This window comes from Pocillopora verrucosa, chromosome 12, assembly GCF_036669915.1.
Source record: "Pocillopora verrucosa isolate sample1 chromosome 12, ASM3666991v2, whole genome shotgun sequence".
Classification (NCBI taxonomy): Eukaryota; Metazoa; Cnidaria; class Anthozoa; order Scleractinia; family Pocilloporidae; genus Pocillopora; species Pocillopora verrucosa.
In genome coordinates this window covers 18,692,613-18,714,618 of record NC_089323.1, presented here as the reverse complement: position 1 = coordinate 18,714,618, position 22,006 = coordinate 18,692,613, and the positions used below count along the sequence as shown (strand labels likewise).

General features: G+C 37.1%; 2 protein-coding genes across 2 annotated transcripts; both read left to right on the top strand.

Moving 5' to 3' along the window:
- Positions 1-14,598: 14,598 nt before the first annotated feature.
- Positions 14,599-17,614, top strand: LOC131771489 (nuclear receptor subfamily 2 group F member 5). The gene is made up of 3 exons (XM_059087294.2): positions 14,599-14,866; positions 16,467-16,952; positions 17,319-17,614. The coding sequence occupies exons 1-3, from the start codon at positions 14,599-14,601 to the stop codon at positions 17,612-17,614; spliced, it is 1,050 nt and encodes a 349-aa protein (XP_058943277.1).
- A 2,568-nt stretch (positions 17,615-20,182) lies between these two features.
- LOC131771445 (5-hydroxytryptamine receptor 2A-like) lies at positions 20,183-21,705 on the top strand. Its single transcript, XM_059087242.2, has one exon. The coding sequence runs from the start codon at positions 20,183-20,185 to the stop codon at positions 21,122-21,124; it is 942 nt and encodes a 313-aa protein (XP_058943225.1). The 3' UTR covers positions 21,125-21,705.
- Positions 21,706-22,006: the final 301 nt, after the last annotated feature.

Here is a 22,006-nt window from a genome sequence, read left to right as displayed (position 1 = left end):
ATCTGAAAGTTTTAAAAGAAAGTCAGCTCAATTCTCTTTGTCTACAAATTGATGATGGAATACCCTTAAAAGAATAAAGAAAATTATCCGAGAAAGGCTTTTGAACAAAAGGATAAAGAAGTCGGATTAGAGTTTAGCCCTGGGTTAGCGCTAATCTGGGCCCTGAGCGCAGGTATTTTAACTCATTCTTTGATATAAATTTTATTAAAACTTGTTAGACCTTACAATATAAATAATTTTTGTGCTGATGCATCACCTCAATTTTACATCGTAAGCAAAAGCAATCTATTCGATGATAAATGATCTGTTTATCAGGATGTGAGGACATCTAGGACATATTATCAGCAGTGAGAAAATATCATACGAAAAAAAAAAAAAAAAATGACAAGTTTCCCCGCGTCAGGGATTGAACCCTAACCACGGACCGCAACATGGTGCGGTCAGATGCTCTACCCACTGAGCTGCGGGGAACTTGTCGATATTGACGGCTGAATTTTAAAGTCATCTTTTAGGTTTCGTACACACCGCAAAGAAAGATCAAGCCTAGAAACATATGCGCTACTTCATCGCTCTTAAAGAATCTCTTCTGCAATGGTTTGCAGTTGACTTAATTAGAAAGGAAATACCTCTGTCCACTTACATTTGCTGTTTCTATCGAGGATTCCCTTTATTCTTTTATTACGTAAGTAATTTTTGTTCTGATGAATCACCTCAGTTTGTCATCTTAAGAAAAAGTAAGGTATAAACTCGATGATATTTGATATGTGTATCAACATATTTGTTACATTGAAGACCTGTTATCAGTAAGGAGAAAAACTATGATAAAAGGAAAAAAAATACAAAAAAAGAAAAAAACGACAAGTTTCCCCGCGTCAGGGTTTGAACCCTAACCACGGACCACAACATGGTGCGGTCAGATGCTCTACCCACTGAGCTGCGGGGAACTTGTCAACAATGGTCGTTGAATTTTAAAGTCATGTTCTAGGTTTCGTACACACTGCAAAGATCAAGCCTAGAAACGTATGCGCTATTTTGGAGTATACGTGTCTACTTTTATTTTATGTACTGATGCATTACCTCAATTTTACGTCTTGAGCGAAAGCAAGTAATAAATTCGATGATAAATAATATGTGCATCAACATGAAAAGACAGAAAAGAAAATTATGATGACAAAAACGAGGCAAAAAAAACGACAGGTTTCCTTGCACCAAGGTTTAAACCCTAACCACGGACTGCAACCTGGTGCAGTCAGATGCTCTACCCACTGAGCTGCGGGGAACTTTTCTGCGTATAAAACTTCACAGATCAAGCCTAGAAAAATAGGACAAACTAATAATCTCCTTTGTAATAGGTTCGCAATTGAATCAATTAGTTCGAAAAAGCCTCTTTCTACTTAGATTTTTTGTTTCTATCGAGGATTTACTTTCCTCTTTTATTATCATATAGGTATTTTTTGTTCCGATGTATCACCTCAGTTTGACGTCTTGAGCAAAAGCAGGATATAAATTCGATGATATTTGGTAGTGCTACCATATAAAGACACCAGACTTGTTATCAGCAAGGAGAGTAACTATGATGAGTGGAAGAAGAAAAAAAAAAGGAAAATCGATAAGTTTCCCCGCGTCAGGGATTAAACCCTAACCATGGACCGCAACATGGTACAGTCAGATCCTCTACCCACTGAGCTTCGGGGAACTTGTCAACATTGATAACTGAATTTTAGAGTCATGTTTTAGGTTTCGTACGCACTGCAAAGATCAAGCCTAGAAACGTATGCGTTGCAACATAGCTTTAAAAGAATCTCCTCTGCAATGGTTTGCAATTGACTTAATCAGTAAGAAAAACGCTCTGTCGCCTTAGATTTGCTGTTTTCTAATGAGGATTACCTTCTTTCTTCTATTAGAGAGGTAATTTTTGCTTTAATGCACCACCTCGATTTAACATCTTTAGAAAAAACAAGAGATAAATTTGATGACAAATTATGTGTGCATCAACATATAAAGACACAGACTTGTTATCAACAAGATGAAAGATATGATGAGAAAAACAAGAAAATAAAAAAAAAAAAAAAAAAAAGGACAAAAATGACAAGTTTCCCCGCGCCAGGGATTGAACCCTGACCACGGACCGCAACATGGTGCGGTCAGATGCTCTACCCACTGAGCTGCGGGGAACTTGTCTGCATGGAAGTCTGAATTTTAAAGTTATGTTTTAGGTGTCTAACGTACTGCAAAGATCAAGCCTATAAACATATGCGCTATTCCATAGGAAAAAAATAATCTCCTTTGCAATGTTTTGCAATTGACTCAATTAGTAAGAATAAGGCTTTCCACTTTGATTTGCTGTTTCTATTGAGAATTCCCTTTGCTCCTTTGTTATATAGATAACTTTTGTACCAATGCATCGCATCAATTTTCCATCTTGCAAAAAGCACGTAATCTATTCGGCGATAAGCGTATCAACATAATGAGACATTAAAGATTTTTGTTATTAGCAAGGAAAAAATATGATGAGAAAAACAAAACAAAATTAACACAAAAATGACAAGTTTCCCCGCGTCAGGGTTTGAACCCTAACCACGGACCGCAACATGGTGCAATCAGATGCTCTACCCACTGAGCTGCGGGGAACTTGTCAATATCTAAGCTGGAATATTACAGTCATGTGTTGGTTGCTTTTGCACTGCAAAAATCAAGCCTTGAAACATAGGAGCTATTCCATAGGACGAAAAGAATGTCATAATGCAATCGACTGAACTACTTAGAGACTCAGTCGACTTAGACTTGCTGTTTCTATTTAGAAGTAAGTGTCTATTTTTATATTCTAACAAATTTATGTACTAATCATAACCATTACAATTTTCTCAAATGTGATTGGTGCATCAGCTGCTTCGAACGGTGTAATAGGATAGTCCGTGATCAGATGCTCTACCCGCTGAGCTGTGGGTAACTTTTTTCTTTGTAAAACTACAACTATCAAGCCTAGAAACATATACGCTATTCCATAGGACAAAAATAATCTTTTTTGTTATAGGTTTGCAATTGACTCAATAAGAAAGAAAAAACCTCTTTCCGCTAAGATTTGCTGATTCTATCGAGGATCCCCTTTCCTGTCTTATTATACAAGTAGTTTTTGTTCCGATGCATTATCTCAGTTTGACGTCTTGAGCAAAAGCAAGATTTAAATTCAATGATATTTGGTATGTGCATCACTATATAAAGACATCAAAGAATTGTTGTTAGCTGGGAGAAAAACTACGATGAGAGAAAGAAAAAAAAAATAAAAAACGACAAGATTCCCCGCGTCAGGGTTTGAACCCTAACCACGGACCGCAACATGGTGCGGTCAGATGCTCTACCCACTGAGCTGCGGGGAACTTGTCACCACTAATGTTGGAGTTTTAAAGTCATGTATTGGTTGCCTTTGCACTGCAAAGATCAAGCCTAGAAATGTATGTGGTATTCCATAGGACTAAAAGAACCTCCTATTGCAATTGACTGAACTAATAAGAAGAAACTCAGTCGACTTAGATTTGCTGTTTCTATTAAGAAGTACGTGTCTACTTTTATTTTCCAACAATTTATGTGCTAATGCATTGCCTCAATTTTACGTTTTGAGCGTAAGCAAGTAATAAATTCGATGATAAATAATATGTGCATCAACATACAAAGAAATCAAAGGCCTGTTATCATCAATGAGTAAAATATGATGACAGAAACAAGGCAAAAAAACCAGCAAGTTTTCCCGCTTCAAGGTTTAAACCCAAAACGGACTGCAACATGATACGGTCAGGTGCTCTACCCACTGAGCTGCGGGGAACTTTTCTCCATGTAAAACTACAAATATCAAGCCTAGAAACAAATGCACTATTCCATAGGACAAAAATAATCTCCTTTTGTTATAGATTTGCAATTGACTCAATAAGTAAGAAAAAACCTCTTTCCACTTAGATTTGCTGTTTCTATCAACGGTTTCCTTTCCTCTTTTAATTATAATAAAGGTATTTTTTGTTCCGATGTATCACCTCAGTTTGACGTCTTGAGCAAAACCAAGATATAAATTCGATGATGTTTGTGTATCACCATTTAAAGACATCAAAGAATTGTTGTTAGCAGCAAGAAAAACTATGATGAAAGACAGAAGAAAAAAAAAAAAAAGCAAAAATGACAAGTTTCCCCGCGTCAGAGATTGAACCCTAACCACGGACCGCAACATGGTGCGGTCAGATGCTCTACCCACTGAGCTGCGGGGAACTTGTCTGTATGTAGGTCTAAATTTTAAAGTTATGTTTTAGGTGTCCTACGCAGTGCAAAGATCAAGCCTAGAAACAAATGCGCTCATAGGACGAAAGAATTTCCTTTGCAATGGTTTGAAATTAACTCAATAAGGAAGAAAAAGACTTTCCACTTGGATTTGCTGTTTCTATTGAGGATTCCCTTTGCTCTTTTATTACGTAGGTAATTTTTGTACTGATGTATCACTTAAATTTGCGATCTTGAGCAAAAGCACGTAATCTATTCAATGATATGCGTATCAAAATATAAGACTTAAAGAGGTTGGTTATTAGCAGGGAGAAAAATATGATGAGAAAAACAAGAAACAAACGAAACAAAAATAAGAAAAAAAAAAAATGACAAGATTCCCCGCGTCAGGGATTGAACCCTAACCACGGACCGCAACATGGTGAAGTCAGATGCTCCACCCACTGAGCTGCGGGGAACTTGTCGACATTTAAGCGGGAATTTTAAAGCCATGTATTGGTTTCCTTTGCACTGCAAAGATCAAGCCTAGAAATGTATGTGGTATTCCATAGGACGAAAAGAATTTCCTATTGCAATTGACTGAACTAATAAGAAGAAACTCAGTCGACTTAGATTTGCTGTTTATATTTTGGAGTATACGTGTCTACTTTTATTTCCTAACAATTTATGTACTAATGCATTACCTCAATTTTACGTCTTGAGCAAAAACAAGTAATCAATTTGATTATAAATAATATGTGCATCAACATAAAAAGACATCAAAGACCTGTTATCATCAAGGAGAAAATCATGATGACAAAAACGAGGCAAAAACAAAGACGACAAGTTTCCTTACACCAGAGTTTAATCCCTAACCACGGACCGCAAGATGTTGCAGTCAGATGCGCTACCCACTGAGCTGCGGGGAACTTTTCTGCATGTAAAACTGCAAATATCTAGCCTAGAAACATATACGCTATTCCATAGGACGAAAATTATCTCTGTTCGCCACTGACTCAGTTATCAGCAGGGAGAAAATCTATGATAAGAGTAATAGGGAAAAAAAAAAAAACAAAAACGACAAGATTCCCCGCGTCAGGGTTTGAACCCTAACCACGGACCGTAACATGGTGCGGTCGGATGCTCTACCCACTGAGCTGCGGGGAACTGATGCTGAATTTTTAAGTCCTGTTTTACGTTTCGTACGCACTGCAAAGATCAAGGCTAGAAGCATATGCACTGCCGCATCGCTCTAAATGAAGCTCCTCTGCAATAGTTTGGAATTGACTCAGTAGGATCAAAGCTCTGTCCACATAAATTTGCTGTTTCTATTGAGGATTTCCTCTCCTCTTTTATTACAAAGGTATTTTTTGTTCTGATGCATCACCTCACTTTGACATCTTGAGCAAAAGCAAGAGAAAAACTCGATGATAAATGACATGTGTGTCAACATATAAAGACGCAGAGACTTGTTATCAGGAGAAACATTATGATAAGGAAAATAAGGAAAAAATTACCAAAAACCGCAACATGGTGCGGTCAGATGCTTTACCCACTGAGCTGCGGAGAACTTGTCTGCATGTAGAACTGAATTTTAAAGTTATGTTTTTTGGTGTCCTAAGCAAAGATCAAGCCTAGAACCATGTGTTATTCCATAGGACGAAAATAATCTTCTTTGAAACTTTTACTTTCGGTCGCAGAAAAAGTCTACCGTACAAAAACTTTCTAGTGACCAGAGAGGAAAGATATTAACCGTTTGCCGTAAAAGCCAATACCCTATTGAGACCTTTTTGTTAAGGTTACTTCCCTCCTTTAGAGGCCGAAAAAATCGATGTTTGTTTTATTTGACTAAACTGAATTCAAACATTCCGTAAATTCCATAAAGAAATTTTCTGAAATCTTGAAAAGCAACCGATTTATTTCGAAAAACGTATTTTCAAATAAAAATTAATAAATCATGAAGGTGTCATAATCTTGAACCTGGGCGAATCCCTGGGAGAAATTTTTGCAGCAAACGCTCATGTTGAGGCTCGATATTCATGTATTTTGTTTACATCGCGTAATTCACAAAATTCACACGTGGAAGCTCTTCGCTTATGGAAAAATCTTTGCTCATGGAAAAATCAAAAGCGGTAGAGAGTACTTGGTAAAATAAAAAAAAGGAAAAAAAAAAAAACAGGTCCGAAGAAGAAAGAAAGAGGACCATTCTGTCAAGAAGAGAAAAAATTCATTTGTGAAAGTGACTGGTACTGGCGGAGCTCCAAGCTGGCGTTCAGATTCCATCAAAGATGTCGCCATCAAACCAAAATTTGTCATACATAATGTTAAATACGAGGTTTCCTTTTCTTTATGTAAGGCTTGATACAAAAACATTAACAATCGCCTCGAATCGTAATTTTGAAAGCTGAGTGTCGATTCGTTGTCCTGCTCCTTAGTCCATTTTCCGGTTTTTCCATTTTTTCCGAAGGTTTTTCCTTTACCTATGACAACTTTGCTCATTATTATGTCGTCCTCCTCAACGCTCCACTGAGCGATCCAGATAAAAAAACGTGTCTGTAATGGGCTACTTTTCGCGGGAAATCTTCATCCATCGTCATTGACACTAGGAGGTCCCGTCGTCCCGTTGGTTTGCGGCTTCAGGAGGCGATATAATCTCCCGGCTTCGGCACCAGTTGTTTGCGAACCTTTACAACTCGCATTTGATTTTGGGAGGAATACAACCACTTTGAGAAAATTTATAGGGTATACAGATCTGTCCGATTTTTGTCAAATTCCGCTAAAACATTTCAGGAATAATGACAAACGAAAGTGTGTTGGGAAATTTTGATCTTTGAAATATTTGTCCCGTGGCGTCCATTTGCACGACACGCCTCGGATATTTTGAGCTCCTCCAACTTCAGATGCTGATATCTAGACAACCAATCAGAATATCGAAAAAGCCCGACACACTTTGGTTAATTGATGGCCTTGTGAAGAAGACTGCAGCCATTTTGCTCGTGCTGCGGCATTCAATACCCGATAAATTCAATAGAAGAAGTCGTTTCATGCCTTACCGGCTCCTAACACTTCCTTAAAAGAAAAGTCGCTTTAATTATATGTTTATCGTAAAATGCAGTTATTAAGCTTTCTTCTGATGTATGTGCAAGGATTTTAGTGAAACTAGCACGCTACAAATTTTTTTCCGAAGTACACCCACGAAGGTAGGAAGTAACCATAAGGTTCTGAATTATATTCAGTTCAAATCACGTAGCGCCGTCGTAGTTCTTTGCTTTTCATTTCTTTGTAGTGAGAAATCTTTCTAGAAGCTAAACTTGAATTTCTATTCTTCTAGGCACGTGGCGTTCAATCGATATCTGTACTCTGTTAAGTGATTGCTTTGAATGCAGCCGGTGGTGTATTAGTTTTATGATAATTCTGCTAACAGACGGAAAGACTGAAAAGGTTTCCTCTCTAAATACCATTGTCTACCGGTGGCACACTGAGTAGAAGTGTTAAGGCTTTCTTTACGAGATCATAATTAGATAGGGGACCTCTTCTTGTGTCAGCCCATACACGCTAGACAATCATCAGATATATTTCCTGGCGAAAAATATGAAAATCGTAGTCGTTCAGGTTTTATTCCCTGTAAATGCAGGCTTCACCTAACCGAAACGATTCATCATAAATGGTCATTGAGGAAGCAGGTCCCTGTATTCATTTGGAAAGCGTATGAGATGTTTTGTTATAAGCAAGCAGGAGAATGAGATTGTTTTGATTTGAAATTAAACAATCAAACAAACAGATTCGGCAGATTTTTCCAACGAAATGCAATTTATTTGATGTCTTATTGCCCATTAACCTTTCAATCGAACACGTTATTGTCTAATGGAAGAAACTGAACATTCCCTCAATTGGATCACTTTGATCAAGAAAGATGGCATTGCGTGAAGTCGTCATACGCTTTATAGCGGGAGGATTGCTTAAAACAGAATTAACTTCCTTGAAATAATCGTTTGTCGGGAAAACAAATATGAAAGAAAAAAGTATGAAACCCAAAGACAACAAGGATAGTTTAGGATGATAAAAATTAGCGTGGATTGCAAGCTACGAAGTTAAAAAAAAAGTAGGCTTAATCTATAATGAAAAAAAAACAAAGGAAACAAGCTCCTTTGATGGATTTAGTTTCATGAGCAATGTGCTCGCCTCATGTTTTCAAGTTGCAATACCTTGAATCCACCGCAATCGGCCTTACTGAGCCACAAAATCAAGCTACGAGGTCTCACACTGTGAAACTATAGAACTAGACTATCGGTAACTCCTTGCACTTATTAAGTTATTTTAACTACATTTTTTTACAGCATTTTAGTACTCGCTAAGTTTGGAATTTCTTTTCTCCCCTTCTTAAGACGGCACTTGTTTTATTTGAATATCACATTACTCGTGTATGTCAAGCACAAAGGATTTGAAGCTTCCTGGTACTTTCTACAAAGCGGCTCACGTATTTGATGAAGAGTAGAGATACCTATAATGACTATTTTAGCAGTCTGCATTCCTAACACACAACGACGATTTTTTAACCTCCACACATACCTCACTGAAAATCAGTCACTGTATGTACCTCAACAGTAAATATCTGTTTTGAAAACGGTTAATTTTCTTCATCTCTTGTTCCAATGTTGCGCAAAGCTAAGAAATAGAATAAAGAAAAAAATTCCAAAACGATTTGGGTGTCATTTTTCTACATCTACCTGTTCGGACCTTATAAATAATTGAGTTAAGTAAATGTCTACCAAAGCTTACTTGAAGATTCTGTTTAATCCTTTATATAATGAAACTTAAATCCTTTGGATAGAGATTCAAATTGAAGTATTGTAATGTTGGCCAACATTCTTACCACCCAGAAGAGAAATAGTAAATAGAGACACGAACATAGAATCATTTCCTATATTCAGTCCGGCAAGCTGATGAAATAAAGAGCATTTGATCCCTTCGCGGTTTTGGAACAATTTCCTTGCTTAGTGCTTTTTTGACATAATTTGACAGGCACGTGCAAATAAGGCAGCAACGGTTTACCTCTACAAGTACAGCTTTTCAAGATTTTACCGACCAAAGAAAGATTATTGCTTTTAATACAGTTCTTTCGATGTAAATGAAATACTTATTACGGTGAGTTCTTATTCACGGACGTCTAAAAAAAAAAAATTTCAGTACCATCCTCCTTGAGCTATTTTGAGGGTCTCAATGGGGTTGACCGTTAGTCGTAAAATGGCAGAAAAATTTAGCCGTTAAGCGTACGAATTGACAAATTTTGACCGGTACGCGTAAGAAAAGTTAATCTTGTAAAATTTTCTTTAAACTAGGACGGAAAGAAATTGAGTAACCGTTACCCGTCGAGCCGTCATCCCATTTAGACTTTCTATTAATACATTCGATAATCTCGACATTACAATTTCCATTCTTTATTTCCCAACCAACAAATGTTATCCTTCTAAAAGTTGTTTTAATGAGGCACGAGTGGAAAACAAAGAAAAATCTGAGTTTCCTTTTAGGATTCCGTCGAACCACAAGTAGTCCAGCCGCTTTATCATTTCTTTATTACTGACTGACGAAAGGCTAACGCTCGAAACGTCAGCTTTAGTAACTTTGTACGATGGCTTAGCAGTATGTTATCTTGTTACACATGGACATGGTATATTTCTAAGCTCACCATGGAGTTCCCTGCAGCTCACGGGTACAGAGCAACGGATTACGAAATCCAATTGCTCTCGTTTGAATCCTCGTACATGAGAGACTAAGATTCTTCCTGTGTTCCGAGTTCATTCCTTTAGAGTCTTAATTTCCTTTAATCTCATTGTTTGAGAACGAAAGTGTAATTCAAGTTTCTGCTAATCAGTATTAGCCGTTTCTTTTTAATATCTGTGGGTGTGCACGATATGGCGTTGTTGCCTCACGCAGGTGTTGTTCAAAGAGGACTCTAAGCTTGCGACGTCGATAACTAAAAGGAATAATGGTACTGGTTACGGTGGCACACCGCTAACTTATACTGCCAAGGAAAATGAAGAACAGTTCGAGCTTTTAAAGGAAGGTCGATGTATTTACAAGTGAAAAGAGGAAGCAAAACCGGGCGTCGGAGGGAGAGTGTAAATGCATCTTCAACAAATTTACTGGAATGTCTTTCTTCAACCCAGTTCCGATTTATCAAACATTTTGTCTTTCTCTGCTCATGATGCCCATGGTGTTTGGTGCAGTTCATGTTCGGAGGTACTCCACCCTCACTTTCTCTTTAGAAGATTGATGGTGTGGTGAGTGCCTACTTTCAACATAAAGAGTTCTTCTGATAGGAGAAAGTAAAGTGACAATTTCTTGTGTTGACCATGCACGATCTAAAAATACGCGCCAACTTAGTGTTAAGACCAGTGTTTCTTATCCACATAGAACAATTGGCGCTCGTGGCTGTGTGTTGGGAGCTGTATCAGATTTACAAATGCTAAAAAGTTCCATGAAAAGAAAAGAAAAGAAAACAGAAAACAACGACTAAGCTGGGTAATCGATCCTCTATCGATGTAATCAGGCCGCGTTTACGATGTGTCAATTGGTAATGCTCAGAGAGTTGTTATGAAATTTTTTAGAACTACGTAAGCAATAAAAATAGGAACACCACTCAAAATTTGGGCAAATTTGCTCTCTCAAGGCAGAAACAGATGAGACAGATGGTCTATGCGAGGTGGTTCTTCGAACAATTGTTCTGGACTATTCACTACGTGGCAAACACTTTCCAAAGTACAAGGTGTTTCCAAAAAACTGGATGCAGCGTTAAGACCAGCAGATAATAACAGAGAAAACAAGCACGTTGTGTATTGTTTCAACTATCCAACACAAAGTAATATGACTGGAAAGTCTGTTCTTTTGTTTATTACTGGTAAATCGTCTTAATAGAAAAACTCATGGTATAGAGGCGATAGAAGCGACCGTGATTTAAGTGATTTACCATCCTTTGTTCCCAACCAATGTTATCCTTCAAAAATTTTTTTTAATGAGGTACGAGTGAGGACCAAAGGAAAAATCATATGAGTTACCCGTTGGGATTCCGGCGACCTGCAACTAGTCCAGCCGCCCCAACATTTCTTTATTACCGACTGACGAAGGGCTAACGCTCGAAACGTCAGCTTTAGTAACTCTGTACAATGGTCAATTCACATTATCAACTCAGTTGATAAAAGCAGTGTCTCATAATACCCTCCACCAACGAAACACCACAGTTTCTTTAGAAACTTACCCCCTTTCTCATTATCTGCAGTTTTGGCGTTAAGAAATACGCTTTTTTCATTCTTTGTTTGGTTTTATTTGTTTTCGCTCAGTCGGTATGTAGTAATAATTACAGAGGAGATTAACTCCATTGTTACTGGAGCATATTTATCTTTTCCTTTGCGAAATTCTGACAACGGTCGGTATCGTCAGTCTAGAGGAAGGATGAGTACCCCCCTACTCGGGTGAGATTCAGAAGCAGCCGCGTGTGGTAACATCGCTAACAAAGTTTATCATTGCCAAACTGTTTCCCGTCATTGCGATTGTAACAAATATATTAAACGTCCTTATCCAGTTTACCTTTAGGAATCAAGATGTTCTAACTTAAGAGTTTGGCAGGTTTAGTAAAGGAAAACGCGATTCTTGTGTAACTGTTATGTTATATAACGCTAAGTTTTTACCGGTTGAAAACTTACAATTATTTGTTTTGCAAGGAATGTGAAAAGTCGTTTAATAATTTAACAATTAATGTCTTTTTCATAGATGTCCGGTTGTTGGAGATAATTTCATAGAGTTGATTTTTAAAATTTTTTTCTCAGTTCTTTGTTGATATTTTATACTCTTGGTTACTCTTATGCCCCAGCCTTTTTAAAAATAATTTTAAGCAGTTTAACATGCTTTACAAATTTGTTTCTCAATTGAGAAAAATATCTTAAATTCCACTGTAAATTATTGAAGATCTTGACAGCTTTGAGTGGTTTTCTGCCACGAGATGGGAGATTTAGTTGCTGGAAAAAATTTCCTGGGACAAAAACTTCAATTGTGAGGTTTGATAAAAATTATGAAGAGAAAATTCTGGTTTTCCCGGACACTCATTACAACATGTCCTTTGCAGAAGACAGAACTGAAACATATCTTGAGAATCCCAAGTACTCACTCATTTACACGATTTTTTTTTCAAAAAGTGGATATTTTTTACTTTGAAAGAAGGAGCGATTCTTGCAAGGCTGTCATTCGTTCTGAGGAAGAGTTAACGGAAGGCTAACGCTCGAAACTTCAGCTCTAGAAACTTTTATACAGCGGCCAAATTGTCTTCAGTAATACCCCCCACAAGGTGTTGCTGTAACACTTTACAAAGACAATAATTAGAAACACGTCCCTTAGTAACATATGGAAAATGACCCGCACGAGGCCACTGTTATAAACAACTTTTCATACTCTCATCTTGAAACTAGAAGGCCGAGGGACCTTTTCTGTTGCTTCTTTGCCCTCCGGTGAAACCATATTCATTGTTGTCGCATGCCAGTTCTGGGAAACATTTGTGTAGCAACAGTAACTCCGTTCCATTAATGTTAACTTTATCGGCCAAAGTACAAACCTTCCAGGTTGGTTTTGTTGTGTTGTGTTCTGGCAGGAGACAAAGAAAGATCCGAAGTGAGAGCTTCAAATGATTGCCTGTGGATAACCAATACACAGACGGAAATTACCTTGGTTATTAACCAACGTGACCGGAATGCGAAAACAGGAAACTCATAACACCTCGAGTCTAAATTCACTAGTATTAAAGACGCTAGGTAATAATTATACCACCTGAAAAAGAAGCACACTTAAAACCTGGAAGGAAAATTATATTCCTTGAAAAACATCTGATAATAGCAACGTGCGTGGGGCTATTGTTTTCTTTATTCTGTCCTAATTGTTGAATGCAGTACTGCCTGTCCCGTAAAAAGTTTTGTAAATTAAACTGCACAAAAAACATGCATTCGTGCTTCACGGTGATATTCAAGAATTGATATTGCGTTTAGTTTACTGGATAAAAACAATGCGTTGAAGAATATTTGTTTATATAATAAACAGACAACTCAACGAGAATTATAAAGTAATTTGTTTACCGCAGCCATCTGTTTAGATCATGAAGCTCGGTGAGTAAGGTTATCTTCGCATCGTTTCACCAGTAATTCTGATGACCGTAGAGAGTATCGAAGAGAAAATGCATCTGTGACCAAGTTGTTAAGTTTGATTAGAGATAATACTGTTTGGTAAACAACCAATGATTCTCTTGCAAACTAATATGAAATATTTATCACAAGTTTCTGGAACTTTACCCTGTCACGCGTCTGTGGTCAGTTAGTACTGGTGGTAGAAATACTCACCTTCATTAAAAAAATTTAAAGTCTAGTATTGCTATCAGTTTGAATTAAATCAAGTAACTCTCCGTTGAGGCTCTTGTATGTGCTTTTCTGCTAAAACAAGTTTTTTTTCCCCGTGACTCGTTTTACAAACACGTGCTCAGGAAGAAACAATCTACACATCACATCTAGAGGTGTGTTGATTGTCCAGAGCGAATTCAATTGAAACAATAAGCTACTCCGGTGGCCGTTTCAATTTATAAAAATCTCTTGGGGGGACTGCACCAATACCGGCCGAGTAAGTGTTAAAGAGGCATTTTTTTTGCCCTGCGGCCGTTAAACAGTTAACTGATTCTAAAGAAACCAATACCCCCTATTATTAACACGAAGGCACGTGGCTTTTTAGAGAACAATTTAAAGTGAAATCAACGTCAAAAAGAGAGAGAGAAGTATCCTGTTTTAAAGGCACGTAGTTTCTGCAATGAAGCTGATATAGCATAGTAGAACACTTCAGTCATATGCATCCATGTAGTTCATTCTTGCCCAAGAAGAATCGAAAACTGTTTGTGTTGAAGAGCCTGTCGACTTTATGGATGAATGGTGCCTTTCATAAGCGACATAAATTAATTATATCAGATATGTGACTGTGTGTTCCATGAAGTAAAATGATAAGTGATTAAATAGTAAGCATGATAAGTAAACAGACTGCGTTGTTTTATGGAAAAAATCTTTGAAGTTTGTCCAACGGAATGCAAGGAACAATCGAGAACTTTTTTTGCGAACAATGCTCTATTTTACCCTTTTCACCTTTGGCGACTTTACCACCTTTGTCCCATACCGGTGAATTCCACGCCAAAACCTCCAATTAAAACTCTAGAAGTAATGCATTAAACATTTATTAAGGTTTATGTCACACTTAACTCCTCTCCGAAATCAGGGTGTGTTATTCTTAGCGGTCGTGCACTGAGAGAACTAGTTATTAAACCTAGAAAAGCCAATAACTATGTCCTGGTCGCAACTCCATGAGGTTTATTGGTACGATAACCCAGAAAAGACGATCGATTGTGCCGTCTGCAACGCACCTTCGTCTGGTCGCCACTATGGCGTATTCACATGTGAAGGGTGCAAGTGTTTCTTCAACCGAACCGTTCGTTATAAGCTGTCTTACACTTGTGAGTCTTCTGGAAATTGCCGCATCGACCGCCAAAACCGAACGCAGTGTCAACATTGTAGATTCGAGAAATGTGTTCAAGTTGGAATGAGGCGAGATGGTAAGTTTCGTTTTATTCTTGCTAGTTTAAAACACCTCGTATCCACTGTCGAAAACGACTACAAATTTTCTCATTTTTGTGACATAAGCTCGGCCAATAGTTACTGAGCCGTTTTGAAATCATGTATTCTTTCCCCCGGCTATATCTCCAAACGCTGTTCACAGTAAGTTTAGTTAGCAACAGAGATGTTGAATTATCAGAACCCTTGTATGCACGGCATAAAATTTTATGTACCTACATTTCAAAAAGCTATCACATTATCACTTAAATCCTAGCAGAACATAACCCATTTTATATGTATATATTGCGATACTGTCTAGTCGTCTGGCATCTTTTACCGCTTTAACCATGATAGTAGCGACTAAGCTTCCCCAGACAATTCATGGATAACTACATGTAAGAGAATGTTCTATTTACTTAAACTATATGTTGTCTTAAAAGACGACAAAGTTTTCATGACTCTTCATGAATCTTCAAGAAAGGGAGATTATTTATCTCCCTACTCCCCAACCAACCCGTTAAAATTAGAAAGCAATAGCGACCTAACTCTAAGTTTACAAAGAGTAGCGAGTTCAATTCAGTTTCAAAGATCTTTTTCCATTTCTTTTCCTGTCAGTGTTTGATCTTCAAAAAGACAGAATGCTGAATTTCGAATCAGTGACAATGGAAAAAATTATTTGGTTTTAAAACGTTTTGGAATTTCTGTTAGTCTCTTTTTTCCATTTTTATACCAGCAGTTAAGTATAGGGAGAGGAACTATGTCTTTCCTTTTTTTCTTCTGGCGAATAATCCGTTGCGTAGGATGATTTTCACAAATACACACGTTTTCGTTTGTTCCATAAGGGTACCCATACCGCAGCATGTCCAGTTACCTCTACTTGAATGCTTGATTCTGTTTTGTGACGCTTGAAAACAAAATCCTATCTTCAGTGAATTTTAAACCAGCAATTTTCCCACATATTCTTATATTCCTTCATGCGCATTAGCAGAGCAAAGCTATTAGCCAAGAGGACTTTGACGAAATTTACAAAGACCTGCTAGATTATTAAGGTTAATTATGTCGTTCTAATTGTGCGCTTAGTAAGTATGTTCGTAAAGAAATGCAGATTGGATGTAAAATCTTTAAAAAGGTAATTTTAAGAATGTCTTCTCTGAAATATCCAGTTTTATTCAATCGCATCTCTGCCATTGAAATGGTTATCGCTTTAAGAATTCATGAATCTGTTAACTTCAGGTTTTAGCATTAATATTTAAGGAGTTCATGATATTATATCTATTCAAAAGAGGTATTTATTTTTAACAGTCCTGGCAAAAAGATACATGTCTTTCCTATCAAATCTTGTCCAATTTCATATTCTTCTTTGAAGACAAAATACGCAAATGTATTTAAAAACAAATATTTTCCTTCAATATCCAGTGCAATTCCTGAGAAGAAACGATAATTAGTATTTGGTATTTATCTTTTAAAACACAAGAATGAACAATCCTGTTTATAGCATGTCGAAAAAGAACTTAGGCTAGTAATTTGGTTAAAAAAAATTAGTAAACTGCTTTTTCAATTCCTGCAAAATTAATTCTTTGGTTTTTGTTTTTATCTCAGCCATCAGAAGAGGACGGCCCACAAAGTATTCCTACCTGTCAAGATCATCAAAATCATTTACCTCTCAGTATGACCTTATAACGCTCCTTACCCAGTTAGAAAGAGGCAGCAGAGCCTCCATAACTGCTGCTCCCAGTTCCCCAACCTTGGAATCCACTCCATGCCATAAAATATGGACCTTATTTTCTGCTGCCTTGAAGTGGACCAAGCACGTGCCTATGTTTTCAAACCTGGATATCTGTGAACAGTACGCCATGCTGAGATGTTGCTGGGGTGATCTATTTATTTTAGTCGCTGCACAATATGATCTGCAAATCGATTCTGTCGCGCTCTCTTACGAGATTGAGACATGCGCGGGAATGTGCAACGAGAGGAAGCTTCGACTGAAGCAGACGCTAGCCAGTTTTCACGAGTGCTTGTTACGCTTGCGTGGTTTAGAGGAGGCCGAATACGCATGCCTGAAAGTAATGGTGTTGTTTTCTTCAGGTTGGTATTGAAAAGGATGCGACTTTAACCCTTTAAGACCCAAATTACTTAAGACCACGTTTCTTCCCTTTCAACTTCGATGACATTTCGCCTCCCTTATGACAATATGCCACTTACCATTTTTTGGAGAGCATTTCTATTCAATTGGTGCTAGTCAATCAGTCGGCGCCTTCCATCAGATCGAAATAAATAGCAATAAAGTTATTTGAAAAAATCTGAATAAAAACCACTGAATATCCACCCATCAGATAAATCACTTGTTAATTACAAACACAACTTAAGACACTAGTTATATTCAGAATTATAGTTTTCCTTTTGGTGATCATTAGCACAGCACACTCACTTTATTCTTTGTTTCGTTTCCAGATAGTGCAGAGGCTCGTTGTCTGCCCGATGCAGAAACAAGCCAAGAAGTTGTTCTGTCTGCCATGGAGCGTTATTGTAAGAATCGTTTTCCCAATGAGGCGTTCAGATTTGGAAAAATTCTCCTCAAGTTGATGGGACTTCGAGCAGTAAATGCTAATGACCTGGAATTTTTGTTCTTTTCAAAAATTCTGCATCATACATCCATTGCCGGTGTGATTAGAAACCAACTTGTCAGCGGCTTATCTCATTCTCCTGTGTCGCCCTACAAGGAGGCAGGCATGAAAAGTCATCAGTAAACATACAAACACAAAAACAATTTGGTTTTATCTAGTGGGTTGATAAACCAAACCAAACATTACCCGAACAAACTTGTAAAATAACTGAAGTTGTTAGCTGGGACAACTTCAGTTGTAACAAAGAATCTTAAGTCATCTGATCATGCATATAGTCCATCAATTTAGCTGTAAATAATCATTTCATAATCATTGTAAAACGTCAAAATTTATTTAAAATCTCATCACTGACCTCTAAACCATTCACCAAACGCAGCAGATAGCTTTCGTTGAAATAATTGCACTCAAGATTTCTATTCACAGAGTTATCTTTTGGAGCGTAAAAAACACAACTTCATGGAAATACTAGTTAATAACTTTGTTAAAACCTCTCAACCCCTTAAAGTGACTGGTATCTAATTTCTTTTTATATTATCAACCTTGAATCAAATGTATAGATCAGAAAAATAATGGAAAAAATCACCAATCTAAGACGCTCCTGATTGTCAAACAAATTCTCCTTGACAGTATCAAAAGTACCATGGGAAATCTAAAAAGAACAGTATAGGGAATATAATTACCCATGTTAAGTTGAAAAGGGTTACATTATATTACCAAAGGCAGGCTTATTTTGAAGCACATGGAGAGAGGTAAGTCAAAAGTGAGGGATGAAACCGTTTAATTGTGAAAGTCTGACGTCCTTGTAGGGTGATGAATTAAAGATTAGATAAGGTAGCGTTTCCTCGTACCAATATAATTATTTAAACTTTCCCTGCTTTAAAATTACATCGCAGCAAAGAAGGGTTTTTAATTGTAAATAACTCAAAAGTTTCCCTAGTTTATTAGATTTGGTGGATGGGATAGGAGTATAATAATTTCAGCTTTTAATAAAGAGATAGTCAAACAGTAATTTTAGAGATAAATGTTTCGAGAAAAGTACATGGTAGACAGTAAAAGAAATCAAATTCAAATGATATGTAATACAGCGTTCTTTGTCTCAACAAGGTGAAACCTGTTATCCAAGGACCTCTAGCGCCACTAACCTCGTAGGATAAGCTTAGGATACATGCGTACGAGTGAGGTTAATGAATAATCCAATTTCCAAAAACAAAATGTCGAATACACTTGCGTAAAAAGCCAGCATGTAAGCAGATTGTGTATCAGTTTTAGAATGTAAACATTCAAAGGAGCTAAAGTGCTTTTCTCATGGAGAACATGAGCCATGTCCCCCTGAGTACGAGCAAGAATATCTCTTGATACAAGATATGTCTCAAAAGTGCTGTGATATTGTGTTCTCCTGCCAAAAGAAATGCTTGGTATTGAAACATGAAAGTTCCCTTTAAATTAAAAAAATTCAGAAATGTGGAGAACGAATAATTGATGACACCACAATACCCAAAACTCATTTAAAGGGTCTTGAAAGACAGAACTATATTCTCCACCGAAAAAAAAAAAAAAAGGATATAAAAAAATTAAGCTGACATCTGATGTCTTCCTAACAAGTGAGTATTTGCTTCTCTTGAAAAAGAACGACACATTTTTTACAACCTTAGCACTTTATTTCAAAACCCTCAGCTAATGTTTTGCGCATCGTAAATAAAATTCTTGTAATTTTGCATTTAAAAGAATTGTGTCAATTTGCACTTCAGTGGAGAAATTTCACCGCCAAATCTTGGAAATTTGTCTCTAAAAACACGCACTAATTTTCTCCAACCTGATAAAATCCAATTTGAAAACCCTGCGCTGACACTGTTACAAAGAAAAAAGATTTTGTTTTTTGTTTTTGTTCTATTTAGCAAATTCCCTCAGCAACTTTCCTAAGGTCATACCCTAAGGTCATACGTATCTCTTTTTATGGTGTAGAACGAAAAATGATGACTGGAAGAGAAATAAACAGTCAAATTAAGAAGGACAGGAAAGAAAATGAAATTTCAATGTCATGAAGAATCACCAATCACTTCATTACAGATACAAACGATACTTTCGATAGCAGGTTAATATTCTGAACTGTTCCTGTTCTTTGTTCCAAATCAATGCAGATAAACGAGCGGATTTATCCTGTTCTAATCTAAAAAGACCAATTTACTCCCAGCGGTAGCTGACAATGATACTTCTTTTTTCAATTTCGTGTCATCTGCCAAGTTTTCATAATAACCTATATAAACGAGGCGCAGATGGTTCATAGTAAGAGCGAATCACTCTTTGAATCTGAAAATGATTTTCTCGCATAGGAAAATTAATTATAGCATATTGGCCAGTTTTTTTTTTTTAAAATTGAACTTTACGTTTAACTTTTGCCACATATAGAGTGCCATTGTTCTTGATTGCTTCTCGAAATTTTGAATCGATGTTAATCAACACATCAACGAAACATTCTAATTTTGAAATGTTTGGAAGAGTCAAACCCAGAAATATTTGTATAAGGCTGACAGCGTTAACATAGTCTCTACAGTTCGTTGTAGTAGCCTCTGAAAACAGAGAAAGCTGAGAAAACATAAACTGAGAGTCCCGTTTGACATTTCTTTTCATATACTCCTCTGTAAGCTGTCAGTCAAGGAAGAATAATTAAGACTTTGATGTTCATCGATTGAAATGGCTGATACGAACACAGACTCTGGGACTTCCAGTCACAAAATTGTTGAAAACTCTAACAAGGATGTCTACATGATCTTTGGTGTTATCTTTATTGTTATGGGACTTCTTGCTTCTCTGGGAAACACTGTTATCCTTTACGTTGTCAAAAGGGATCCTCTGAAGTGCCTTAATAAACCGACAAACGTCTTCAACATCGCATTAACTATAACACACGTCTTGGTGGGAATGATAGTGTCACCGTTTACTGGCATTTTAAGTATTCTCCGAGGACATAACCCTGAAAACCCTCTTCCTTCGGCGGTGATCCATCTGGAGGCTTTCATGCAAGATTTCATTATTGGAACTGCCACATTGTGTTTATGTGCCATATCAACTGAACGATGTACAGCCGTACTCCACCCACATTTAAACAAAAGGTGGTTTACACTACAGCGAGCAAAAATCGTTAGCGTTACAGCAGCGGTTACTTGTTTCGGGTTTTGCTCGCTGCTGTTCCTCGACATATCGAAAACGTTGTTCTACATGATCTACCTCCACGTATTTATTATCCTCCCAGTCTGTGGAATCCTCATATCGTGCACGGCAAGGCTGAGAAATTTTAAGAAGCAAGCCCGTGTCTCGGTTATCAATAGTGGGTTACCAGTCGCTCAGATATTTGCCAGCGAATCAAGAAAGAGAAATTCTCAGATGGTTTACAAATTGTTGGTGACTTTATTCAGTGTTTTGCTACCAGTTTTATTGTCCTTGTTTCTGTTTTACGCCGTGAAGTTTATGGAAGTAACGTGTGATGATTGTATCACGAAGCGATGGTTCATAGTTTTAAATAGTACGAGTTTAGTTTTGTTATTTTTGAGTAGCGTTTTCAACCCTGTTTTAATCCTGAGGCGTATAGCTGAATACTCTCGGTCAATTAGACACATTCTTAGGCAGATCCGGTAACTAATTAAAAGGAAGCATATTCTTTCACTATTTAAGGAAATGTTTCATAAAATACTTTAACTCCGTGTAAATATGTACTAGAGCTGTAACACTCACACATGCCTAAAACAAAATTTAAATTAACGTCGGTTAGCAAAAAGAGAACACAAAAACTTCAAAGCGTGTCATTATTGTGCAGCCTTTAATGACTGCACTTTATGGGAATATTCGAAATCGATTTAATGATAAACAACGTGTAAAAGTCCTACAATGGTGTTATCGGATGAAGTCCTTTATGAAATATTAACTCGCTTATATTCACAACTATTCAACGTTCATGCATCTGTTATTTCGTGGAAATAGCGAATGGGAATCGGTTGACCCGCATGATCCGTTTTAATAAGTTCGTAATCAAGAAATGAAAGGAACCGCATCAGGAGGGTTCCCATTTATACAATTTTATACAAGATGAATCATTACTAAGTTTGAATTTAAATCCTGGGTCAGTGATCATCACCTCTTGAAGAACCGGCCCCTTGGCTGCGTTCATTGAATGAATTGCAGGCGTAGACTTGATCATTGTTTCCTTTCATCGTTTCAAATGAGTCTTGTCATTTGAAGAAATGTTTGTACCGACTAATATTTCATTTGTATTTCTTTTCAAATGATTTATTGAACATCTTTCTTTTGTTTGAAATCAGAGTAGAGTACAAGGGTCTTAAGGGTCTTATCACGAAAATAAATGGGGGAAAAAATAAAACTTTGGGAAGAACACAAGCAAGACAATTTGATATTCCTTATTGATTGTTCTTCTTATTACGATGCATGTGTTTTGTTGGGACTCTCGCTCCTTGTTGTTCCAACTCGTTCCCGGGGCTCTCTCACCCTTCCACAGGTAGGAAA